This window comes from Rissa tridactyla, chromosome Z, assembly GCF_028500815.1.
Source record: "Rissa tridactyla isolate bRisTri1 chromosome Z, bRisTri1.patW.cur.20221130, whole genome shotgun sequence".
Classification (NCBI taxonomy): Eukaryota; Metazoa; Chordata; class Aves; order Charadriiformes; family Laridae; genus Rissa; species Rissa tridactyla.
The window spans coordinates 55908254-55921474 of NC_071497.1; the positions used below are offsets into that span (position 1 = coordinate 55908254).

The 13221-nt window shown below is 35.0% G+C and overlaps 1 protein-coding gene across 16 annotated transcripts in view; it reads right to left on the bottom strand.

Annotated features, from left to right (window-relative positions):
• The window catches only part of KDM4C (lysine demethylase 4C), a 273236-nt gene that overhangs the window by 183336 nt on the left and 76679 nt on the right, over positions 1 to 13221 (bottom strand). The window contains exon 9 of one of the 16 annotated variants that reach the window (XM_054186221.1): positions 352 to 6805. The exons of 13 other annotated variants lie outside the window; for them this stretch is intronic. In XM_054186221.1, the coding sequence (XP_054042196.1) occupies positions 6761 to 6805 (45 nt within the window). In that variant the 3' untranslated portion in view covers positions 352 to 6760. 2 more of the 16 variants (XM_054186226.1, XM_054186224.1) reach the window with 2 other exon arrangements.

Below are 13221 nucleotides of genomic sequence, written 5' to 3' on the forward strand. Positions count from 1 at the left end.
AAGGAATTCCACAAAAAATAGGGTAAGGAGACAGGAAAATAAAAAAAAAAACACACCAAAAAACTACAACCCCCCCCCAAAACAAAACACCACCACCACAGAAACAGAATCCCTGCTATTTTCTTCACTACCTGCCAGTTCTACAAACAAATATACTAAATGTTGGTAATGAATGGATTTATCATAATAATCTACACCATCTCATCATCACACAGAAATTACTACATTGCATTTATTTCTAATTGCAGTTGCCGGGGGTGTGGGGTGGGGTGGGGGGGCAGGGGGAAGGCACAAACCAAAAAAACCCAAACACTTGTAGGCATACTTTTCCACTAAAATTGCACAAATACAAGTTTAATTATATAGTTACATGGAGTTTGAGACATGACATTAAACACAAGACAAAACAAAAACTCTTTTCATACTTAAATTTGACTATTTTAAATAGAACTACCTAAAATCCTGAAATAAAACATTATGGAAGCACCAGATCAAAATGCATTTCTGACAACAAGCTTGTCTCATCATTACTTTGGTTTGAAAGTAGATTCTAACAGACAATCAGAATAAGACACTACAGATACATCTGTTCGTGACTGGTTTACTAATTTCACTCACAAATCATATTCTCCAGTACTAAGATGTTTGTTGCAGAGAGAGAGGGAACTCAGGCAATGTCTGTTGAAAGCTTACTTAGTACATTATTACCCAAGAACATCTCCACCAAATTCATTAGACACCAATCATCATAAATAAGCACACTGGGTATTTTACATTTTAATTGAAATGTGCCTAATAAAATTAGTTGTGTCTAACTTGTCATACAGTCTTCAAAGTAAAGCTTTTTCATCATTTGTTTAATACCATATATATAATGATTATGAAACAGTGGTGACACACATACTTGGTTATTAGGAGTATTTTAAAAACAAGAATGTTTTAAACATCAAAATTCTTAGAAAAAAAACATTCCCCTTTGTCCTAGAACATGGCACAATGCTAAGTGTCTAAGATGGTAGGATGATAAAAAAAAATATCTGATTAGTACATTTTAAGAAGTTACCATCTTTCTACCAAGATACAGTAAATGTTCACATACATGAGCCTGGATACAGCACTGGGAATGAAAACAGTTTAGCTCTGCAAGTCACCCAGTTTATTATGCTAGCTTCTTCTTTTTCCCCACTTAACCCTGCTACAATGGATAACAAAATCACCGAGTGAGATGCCTGTAAAACTGTCTTTGTATTCACTCCAATTAACATTTTTTTTTAAATGAAACAACCTTTGTAGAGTAAAGGAAATAAAAAGCCTAAAGGTGCTAGAAAAGTGATTTTTAAACTAGTTAGCTAATGTAACCTAGTTGCTACCCAATCACTAGTTAAATTTGTGTATGCATACTATGTTAATTTTAACCATCTAAGAATGATATATTTAATCAACTATTTGAGTACATTGTGAGATATAACCATATAGCCAGCACTATATTTATACATGAAAATTATGAGGTTTTTTCTAAATAAAATTTTAAGAGCTTTAATAATTATTACTTGCATTTATGTCTCCCAGCCTTCTCAGTTGATCTGAAATTTTTCCCATTTTGCAACAGAGTAATAGTGTGAAGTACTTAATGATTTAACCAATCCTATAATTAGGGACAGTTCTGGAACTAGAACACAATATATGAGCACAAGTACCTGGGCAATAAATTAAATGTAAAAGCTACATTATACCAAATACATACATTCCTCATTATCTGTTCTGCCATTCTTATCAGTATGCAGTACTTAAAGGAGTTCTATTGTTATTTTTATTTTAAATATTACAGCTTAAACAGCGGGAAATAAATCTTCAAAACAATTTTGGGTAATACAGGAAGACCAGAATTATCCAATGCATTTGAAACAAAAGTAAAGAGATGGATGCAACTGCCTAAGGTCATTCAGCAAGCCAAGGGCAGAGCTGGAGCTATGACTCAAAATCTTTTAATCCTAGCCTCATGTTTTAACACTGTTAAATGCTGCCTGTCCCAGGCTGTTAGCAGGAATTGTATTTATGCTCTGACAGTAAAATAGACTCTTTGAATGTGTGATGCCCAAAGGAGAAGATGAAAAACAAGTAACCATATGTCTGAAGTCTTTCTGAATATGCCTCAAGAGTAACAGAAATAGCAATGTATTTAAAAAAAAAAAAAAAAATTGCCACACATGAATATCCATTTTAGGATTCCTGATATGTTCTGAAGGAAGAACTAAATGAAAATTTAAATGGCAACATAAAAATCAAAGCACTATCATAACAGATTAGTATTAACATGATGTACACTAAAAGGTTATGGTACACACACTTCCTAAGGACTATGAAGGCTCATTTTACCACCCCAGCCGTAAAACAAAACTCTTCTTGTCACAACATATAGAATAAATAAGTTGTAATGGAGACCTGAATCTACTTTTTCTTAATTATCACAGCACAGCTTCTCACTACACTTAACTTACAACACACGTACTCATAGTCTGTAAAGTAATACAAGTTCTTCATAAGGGATTTAATCACACAGTAAAACCAAAACAGATGTAAAAAGAAATGCCAGAAAGCCTCCCAAACTTTGCACAACTCTGTCCCAAGGAAAAAAAAAGCAGGGGGCAGGGGGGATGGAGGGATCCAAAACAAAACTCTGAAAAGGTGCATCAGCTAATTCCTAAGGGTGCATCAGCTAATCCAATAAAAAAGTAACAGCCTGTTTTGCCATCTCCATAAAGTCTGGACATATCTGTCTGCCTATGAACTTAAAGAACACCTCCCATAGGGTACAGCTACTAGAAAGTTTATAAAGCCTTTTGAAAGTGCATAAGGAATACTAATAGCACAGTTCATTGCTTTTTCATCAGGAGTTCACGTATTTTCTCAGTATTTACAAGTAGGAGTTCTTTCAGTTAAAACCAGAAATAAAAAGATCAACAAATTAAATCCTTTCCAGGAAATGTACGAAGTTATATTGCCCTCTGCTGATGAACAGCTGAAATTGGACGTAAAACCAGAGATCATGCTCCAATAAACACTTTGAGTAACGTATGCTACAGAAATTCAAATACTGGGTTTGCTATAATTCCAACAGACCCCAAATGTCATTTTTGTTTTTCAAAGAATTGCCAGCAAACAGAGCAATATAAAAGAGATCTGAAGGGGTTTTTTCCAAGAGCTGGAAAATAAACTTTGCAAATTTCTTTTTACTCTAAGATAAATTTACCTGCATGATCCCACTTCATATTACTTATCATATGAAAATGTTTGTCCAGTCAAATTGCATACTATTAACATCATTTTTAACCTTGAAATGAATATCAAATTATATCTATTTAGCAATAAGCGAAACAATCTACTCCACATCGATATTCAAAGGCAATTTTTAAAAGGAACTAGATAGGAGAGGTTAGGAAAGAACCTTATATCCAATCTATACAGACTGGATGAGAATGAAAACATACTTACTCAGATTACAAATTAAATAGTATGCTCTTATATAGCCCCCAGATGTCATCTTGGTTAAACATTGCCTTTACGTTCATAAATATTTTAATTATTAGTTAGAAAAAAATCTTGCTGCCTTTTTAGATTATTTTTTTCCCCAAACACTACAGCTTGCTGCTGGTAATGCTAATGTGTTATTTACACCCAGTGGAGCCAGACAGAACTGTGTGAGCCACCTATTTCGGCACCTTGTATTGGAAGAGTTTACAAAACATGTTGCTCATTTTAGTTTTGCCCTTGCCTAGACTAATACCTTCAATACAACTAGTTCAAATAAACAGCAGTAGTGCAGATACCGTTCAACATACTTTGAAAGGCTCCAGTAGATCAAATTATACCCTACATTCCTTTCCAGCCTTTAACTTCTTGGTCCTGAATGTGCTAAAGTACAAATGCTTTACCTTAACTGCAGTTCTATGATGTGTTAATTAGATCACACTAGGTAGTGTCATCTCACATCACATATTTAAGCTCTAATCTATATAGGCCTCTGATTTCCTTACACTCTTCTTAAAATATGATCAGCAACACACAAAAAAATGGTAATATCACCTTGGAAACAAGGCAGTATGTTGTCCCAGTACATAAATAATGATCTTGCATTTTTTCAATAGGATGTTTTCGTAATGCCTTTTTGGGTTTTATTAAACAACAAAAGGGTTCAGGCCTGAGATGAAATAGGCAAATAAAAGGAAATGGTATCTACGATGTATTCCAAATAAAAGGGAGTTATACTCATCTTAGTATCAAATTTTCTTCATTCTTTCTGTTTTAAAAGCCACTTTCACTAAAACTCAACAATTTTAAATTGACAGAAAAGAGAACACTTTTTAAGTTGTGATTTTCTGTAATGTTTGTCTTGCCCACACACAAATGCTATACAATGTCTTAATATAACAACATACATTTCTTTTACAACACTCGTACATACCTCAGGGTACCAACAAGAACTATTTGAAAAGGAAAGAAAGAATAGGAACCCTGGCAATATAACAATATTTCATGAACCTTTGTAACTAGCACACGTAACATAGCACATCAACTAACATATATTGATGATGCGACTAAACAGAAATACTCGGCTGTCAACAGACAGACATGTCAAATCTGTAAATAGGAACAGGAGTAAACCAGGAGTTGGTATAAGAGAATAAGGGTATTGCCACACACAGTGGAACACTTTCTTTTTATTTCATTTCTATACTGCTGACCACTATTTCTTTTTTCAAAACAAGCAAACAAAACAAACCCAACTGTTCTAAAATCAGGATTTTTTTCATACAGCATTCTTACTCGCACTTCACAGAACTATAGAATCACACAGGTTGGAATGGACCTCAAAAGATCATCTGGTTCAACCCTTCATGTGAAAGACAGCCTAGATTTATGTTATTCCAGTGCTTATTTCCCACCCAAAAACATCCTAAATTCCAAACACTGGTTAATCTGAATCACTTTCCTGTTATACTGAGACCTTGTGGATCAGGTCTCCACACCACAGTGTGTTTAAAAAAAAAATAGGCTCCTCAATGTATCTATATAAGTACAAATAAAGGCCTATTAAGATCCTAAATTCCACAGCTGAAGCTTCACAGCACACCTTAGTCTTTTTAGGGTATGACTTCAGTTTCTACAACATGTATGATTGATTATAAATCCGACCTAGTTTTCTTTCAACATTCCCTGGGAACTTTTGTTCATTGTGGCCAACACAGCTGAGAAAGAAGACAAACATATACTTCCCTCCATCATGCTTACTCATTGACTGTTCTACACAATAATTAAGCCTCTGGAATTTCAGCTTGCAAATGGCTTCTAAAACCATGATCCTGAAGATTGTCTTACAATGACTATTGCCACACTATATATTAAAAACAACTATTTTTAGAACCACCAAGATTCATATTTGCCTCAGCAGAATAATGGCATAATCATTCCCCATAACCTACATTCTTCCTTGTCCATCTCTTTGTACGTTCTTCATTTACTTCCCAGACTCACTGCCTAGATTATAAATTTTTCAGGACATGTCTCAATGGATTTCTGATATGCTTCTGGAAAAAAGAAATGAAGTAAAATAAAGTATTTTCTGTTGAGGGTCCTGAGTGTTATCACAAGCACAATGCACTTTTGTATCAGGATTGCTGCTTGTTACTCAGATAACAAAGTACAGCAGCAACCTCCAGCTCATCCGTACTCTCAGACATTCACTGTTCAACTATGTTGACACTCAGCTATAGTAACAAGACCAGAAAAGAGAAGCAAATATCAGCAGACCCATAAAAAAAACCACTAAAAAAAAAAAAACCTGAAAAAACCCTCAGACGCATGAAAGTGCTTATGTTCTTGCAAGTTTCTATGAAAAAAATAATCTTTTTCACCTTATCCCCACAATTCAAATGTACAAGTCTTCAGACACGTGCCTTAAACCTCCAGGTATCTGTATTTTTGCCAATGGAGGTTCCAGGTTTACCTATAGTTTTACTGCTTATACAGTACCTCATCGTTTCTGTCTTGGGAAAGGTAAACAGCTCAATACTCAAGTCAAATAGCATTTACAAAATACATATTATCATCATCAAGACAGGGTACTAAGAATACTGTCCACACATACCTAGCAAGATTGAGGTCCAAGTGAAAGATTGCAGCCATTTTCATTCACATATTTCACCAGAAAAAACATTTTACCATGTAGAGGCTGCTAGTGATCATCTGAAAACAGAGGTGCTGCCATCCTCTTCTATAAAGGGTTTTAGGATTCACAAAGGACGTGAAGATGAAACTTTCTAAAAGATGGAAGTTCTCCATCTTCCTCATCATGTGAGTCTTCAACCCTCACCAAGTCGATGTTCCTGTAAGAAGCATTCTAATTCTTCTGGGGGAGGACACTGAAGCCACACATGTAAATCGTGTCAGGCTGCACTAAAGCAGCACTACATACACTCATATTGCCTAAATCAAAGTTATTATTTATTTAAGAGATTTCCTGGAATTATATAGCATTTTCTAGTTTCCAAAGAAAAAATAGTTTCAACAACCAAACATAAATCCCAGTCTAGGAGCATCCTTAGACGAGACTTTAAAAGGTTCTGAGATACTCATATGAAAACAAAACACTTGCCCCCAAGTAGGAAAACTGATACTTACAAGGGTGGCTTCTGGTCATTCTGAAGTCACTGCTGTGAATAATTTAGTTTTATGGATCTCATGAAAAGCAGGCCCAACTTTCTCATTCAGAAGTGCTCAGTGTGAGGACATAAAAGCTCGGGATGGGCTTGGGAAAAAACAACCAAAGGGAAAGGCTATCATGGTGGTTTTAGGAACAGAAGTCTTAAAAACATAGGTTATTCTCTTAAATTAAATGATGATCAGACAATTCATGCGATTACAGAAGGAGTCCTAGCCCAAAGGAAGTGCGAAAGAAATAGTAATGGAAATAATCTTTATTTTAAATGTCCTTCTGAGAAAATACACAAGAAGCCCAAAAAATGGCACAATAAACTAATAATCCTCTAAGGTCAACTGAAGCAATTGCTCCCTGAACTTCTCTCATCTTTCACCTTGCATTAAGGCTGTTGGCCAGGTTGTGCTTATTTCACCTGTGGCTTATTAGAATTACCATCTCACTTGTCCTCATTATTGCAAACCACCCACTTTGAAAATTGCTTTCTGGATGGTAACCTTAACAAAATACATGATACTATGAAATTTTAAACTCAGTATTTCCTGAACTTGGAACTAGAATTCTTCTGTACTAGTTTTCCCAGTAAATGAAGTAAGCAATAAGAATGGCCAGGAAGTCATGAATCTTTTCTGGTGTCTAGACCTATTCATAGTGCCTGCCAGAAAAATACCTGAAGAGATTCAATGTTCAGAGAATAAAGTTTGCACAAAAGCTTAAGAGCTCAAGGATGGAGGACAGGAGGTCTACCAATGCTCACCTACATAGAAGATAAAAATGTATTTTCAGAATTGAAAAAAGAATGCAGCTTATGTTTAGAATTTGCCTAATAGAGAGTCTCTGATTGAGGTCAGTATTATAATTCATTAAAAAGGTGTGTGCCCATTTTTTATATTGCAATGAATTAGTGCTGCAGAGTACTTATTTCAGTGATTAAACAATGAAAGTGAATTTCACAATTACAGTACAGGACGTACATAAAGTAAAACAGTTTCTTTTCTGGGCTATCAGGAAAGAAAAAAAAACAAACTCAAGAGATGCCAAATGGGAATAATGAAGAGCAAACAACAGAATAAAAAATATTTTTTCACCTAAAGACACAGAGCAACAATTCAGACTATGACAAAGTTTCCCCTCAAAAGCAGTCTAAATTAATGTAAATCATTTAGAAGAGTGACGGGGTGACAGAGTAACCATAACCATAAATTCAACCAGGATGCCAAATATTGCTAAAATACTTGTTAAAAAAAAAAACTTTTAGACTATATGCCTTTATTGTATGAGTGACCCCTAAGTAATCAGTTACCACTACCTTAAAAAACAAAAAAAGACCCACTAATGCACCTAATGGTTCTTTGGAGGTAGAAGAATCACTCAACAGCCAACCTACATCTCTCAGTAGGCACAACACAGCTGCAGTACACTGGAGTTTGTTCATCATCATACCAACTGATGCCCCTGCAAAACCTTCTGGTATTCACCAAACCACATGGGGTCCCTAAAACATTCTGAAGAATCTAAGTGGTTTCTTGGTCCAGGAAGTTCTGGAACTGCTGAACTATTCATAAAACTGCACTTTATAAAGGCGTATTCCTTCTAAGAGTAAACACAAGAATACCATTAAAACAATTTTTATTCTTACCTGTTGTAACTATAAATGATGCATTCATGTTCAGCAAATAACTTGCATTCAGCTTTTGCCTATAGTAAACAATCATAACATATGAGTAGCTTCTGAAAGCCAGCAACAAAATCCTGAGCAGTTCTACAGTAACAAATAGAAGAGTTACTTTAAGAAGAAAAAAAAGAAGAGAAGAAAAAGCGAAGAAAAAATGAAGGAAAAAAGGACAAAAAAATAAAGGAAAACGAAAACGAGTCCTCTCTAAAAACCCAATTTTTTCCTCATTTCACTGTATTTGAAATTTCAATAAATCCTAGTTTTACATACTAGGGAAGCCCTCAAGAAACAACATTTCTGTGTGTCACCTGACTTTATATTCTTTCTTCTGACAAGCTATTTATCAGAGCCTTTCAAGACTCTGCACAGAACAGAGTTTATCACTAGTAATTATTTTAGACATGGCCAAACAATGATGGATATGACATGAAGAGATTTGCATTTATCTCTCCGGTCACTACAGTTATCAAATGACTAAGACAATGCGACACGGATCCCCCCTTTGCCTAACTCAGAGCCTTCCCTCTTTGGATTTACTGAAGTAAACACAGTCCATTTGCCAGACCTACGCACACCTGCTTTATTCAGCTGTGATATCTATGACCTAATCCCAGTGCAAAAAGCCAACAACTAATTTTCTTACAAATTAAATTAAAACAGTGCAAAAATTAAAAAGTATTTAAAAAAAAATCTTAATTGGCCAATTGTCATTTACAACATTCTCATTTACAACTAGCTTTGAGAAAACAATTATATGAATTCTAACTTGCTTTCAAAAGTCCTATAGTATCAATAAACTTCTCGTATCTTTTTTCTGAAGATTCACAATATCAACGCTATCAAATCTGATCATCTGATTACTTTCTCTATTATTCTATCATATATTCATGTGCTTTCAAGTACTGACAACTGAAGACAAAACAGAATACAGACAGCAATGCAAAATAGTTTAAACATTATTTTAAGTAACCAACTAATTCATTTATAGATCAGGGAGAAAATAAAGCAAAGCAAATCAAGGAATTTGCATTATGAATTTTATTTTTAACGTGAGCATTTGCAAATCATGCATGCAAAAGATCCAGATTCATTATTGTTCACTAAAAAGTAGCCTTATTAATACTTGCAGATTATCTATAGCGCATCTACATAATACTATAAATACAGCTTTTTGTACTTTATTTCTTATTGTATTATGTTGGTTAGTAGGACATTCAAGAAAGAGAAAAAACAAGTACAATTATTAGTCTACATTAATAACAGGGAGACTAACTGTGCATTATCTTAGGGAAGTATGAGATGAATAAACCTGGCAAATAAGCAAGTTTGCTGCTTCACTTTGCTTTTACACAACATTATCGTTAATTACTTTGAAAACGCCTAATCGTACATGAGCCTGAAAGGCAAGCATAACCACATAACCAGAGGCTAGGCAAACACACAAACGTGTACCCACATACAAAGGCACTGAAGAAACAATTTGGAAAGGAAGATTATTTTACCACCGACTATCTTTCCAATCTTTGTATCCAGGCAGGAATCGTCAGAACTGCAGAAAGAACGGATGGGACAACTCACAGAGTTGCTTGCTGCTGTGATTTTATCATGAAGAACAGTAAAAGGTATCAATCATTCAACGGCAAATGAACTCAGAGAAGATACAATGACCAGAAATGAGAGACCCCAGAAAGCACATTGACTGCAGAACACAAACTGCTACACATTTCTGTTTAATTTGTCAACATCCCATAAATTCCAGTTATAACACTAAGGCGTGATTAGCTCAGCATTTTTAAGCTGCTGCTCTGATATGACAGAATTAACATAATACCACTATGTTACCAGTATCTGAAGTAATTATTTCTAAGAAAAAGAGAGTTTTACTTAGCAAGTCAACAATAGTTCAATCTTTCTGACTGAAGTTAGGTGAACTAACTCTTAACCAAAGTTCAAAATTTGGTGATTGAGGCTACCACTTAGAAATGTTTCTGTCTTGCACAAATACTTGCTAAGACCTCTGTGAACCCAACTGGTTCAGCACCTTCAGCTTTCCAGTCCAGCGTTAAGGTACAGGCATTTGCCAAGCAATTGCCTCTCCAGCTCTGCTTTCTGCCCAGGTTTTTTGCCCTTCGATGTTTCCAGAAACCTTCACTTTACATGATAACTCTTTCACATGCACAGATGTGGGAATAAATCAAATGTTTATCTCTGCACACTTACAAATAAATGTATGTGTATCACCTGTCTTGGCTCAAAATAATCTTAAACTCTCTTTTCTAACTGCTAATAATACCAACAAAGAGGGGAAGAAAAAAAAAATCAAATAATAGCTATCAGCCTTAACACAGCACTCACGGTCTCATTTAATACAGCAAGTCTCATTCTGGATTGTTTTCAACATATGCAGTACCACAACCTGGTAACTTCCTTGCCAGAAGATTATTAAGAGGTCATCCACATTTGAGACTGTGTTTCAGTGCTGCACAAGCACCAGCTAATAGGGAGAAGCCACAGATCAAGTTACAGGATGCAAAAGGAAATAAAAGGATTATGCTGCACTTTAGTAATCATCCCTGTAGTTTCAGAAGGTAGTGCTGGCAGCCTCCGAGGCAGTTAGAGAGAAAGCAGTACCTACATCATTCTAGGACTATATGAGCATGGATTTTCTCGGGGGGGGGGGGGGGGGGGGGGGGGGGAAGGGAATCCAAATAAAATTGTATTGTTGCCCTTGCCAGAAATATTACTATGTATAACATACCTTCACAAAGAAAAAAAAATTAAATTATGCCCTGATTTTGGTTTAATAAATGTATATAAGCATTAATTTAATTAACACGCAATTTCTTCACAGTCATTTTATGAATATCTCTGGAAGGTAAAACAAGATTACTGAATCTTAATTAAAAATAAAAATCCAAATGAACTGCAGCAGCATAATCAATACAAATTACATTATTTAAATTAAGTAAAATTCAATTAAAGGCATTCACGTTAAATTTATTCTCTTTGGATTCAAAGCTTTTCCAATTCAAACTGTTTTGTAACAATTTCATAAGCAGCACAGCAGTCAATAAAATTTCACATTATTCTAAATTAGCCATTATGTGCTAGACACATCATTTTTATGAAACAAATTCTGATTCTGTCACATGTTGGAGTATAGCGACAAAGCCAGAGGAAGAAAAATCCACTTCACTCTCCAGGCTGACTCTGTGCAAATGCACTACACTATCACTGCCCACTCGATTATGGCAGCCCATGATACACAAAGCAACTGAATGGTTCTACTGAAGTTACCACCTCTCTGGTCTTGCAAGACAACCACTTGGCGAGTACACAGCAGACCTGTCTCGTGGAAAACATGAATCTGCCTACAAAAATACATGTAGAATTTCTCATAAAAGTTGCAGAGCCAAAAAGATGCAGGAGACCCATTGCTAGTCATTATGAACACCAAAATGCTGTCTAAAATTAAATTTAAAAACCGCTTATTTTTTAGAGATGCTGAATTATGCTAGCAGTCAAGAGGACCTGAACGTGCTCAGCACCTTCCAAAAGTCAGAAATAAAGTTTGGTTATACGTAGAAGCTTGTCTAAATACATTTATGCCAAAGTAACTTTTAAAATTTAAAAAAAAAAAAATTATCCCTCTTGCATTACAAAGTTAGCATTTAATTTATCCAGGTCAAAAATACTGCAAGAACAGATTTTCTGGTATTTATTTCCATATTCCACCCCACACTAAAACAGGGAATTCAAGAGCATGACATTTTTTGAAACTATTCTTCACCCAAAAAATCACTCTGAATAGATTTTAACTGCACCTCAACTAAAGCAAAGACCTCATAATTTTGAATATCAGATTCAAGAACTGCAATGTTTGTAAGATCTAGGGGCAGCTTGTTTTAATGAGTCTGACAGCCTAGACCTGTGATCAAGCAACTAATCAATAAGTTCATCAACACCACAAAAGGAAAGAGGGGAATGCCCTTCTGAAGTAGGGCAGGGATGTTTTCGGCCACAGCCACAAGAAGACTATGGAAGATTTTACTCTTTTCCAGGCAAAAGACTATATAATAAGGAAGAAAAATTGAAGATTTAAGAGACTGACACAGTCTGAAGAACTTACAGAATTTCATTCTAAGATGGTAAGCAAAGATAAAATAATACACGTCTTCTAACTCTCCATTACAATAAATAGGAAAAACTCCCTAGGTTCTAACATGTACCAACAGTTTAAAAAAAAAAAAAATATAATGTCTGAAATGTATGCCTCAGGGTGTTTCTGATATGTTTCTAAGCTTAAGAAACAAACACTGAGATAATTTTATTAAAAAAAAAAAAAAATATACATATATATACCAGTTAGCCAGTGGACTAATTGGTTAAAAGTTTACAGATCTGTTTCCCTCCTGCAGCACATGGGGTACTACTATATTCCAGAGGCCAAAGATCTGTAGTACATAGTGGTAAAGATTAGAAAACTTTTCTTAGATTCTTCCTTTCAGTGATTTGGCCATCAGAAACTGATAAATATTATTGATGAGCTTCCATCTTTTTTATTCTTACAGACCCTGTTTATGTCAGAATCCAAACAAAGAACGTGAAGGCAAGGGCAGAAATACGGCAAAGCAAACCATGTACCTGTTTTGCTGAGAATATTGCAATTATTATAAGTAAAGATGCTTTACTGAAATCCTCTAAGTTGCAAATTGTTCATCACCTCTTTATCCAGATTTACTGATTAATGCTGACTTTTTCTCATGACTTTGTAAGCAGAGAGGGGGAAAAAAAATCCAAATATGCATCATTTCCTAAAAAGACACCAGTG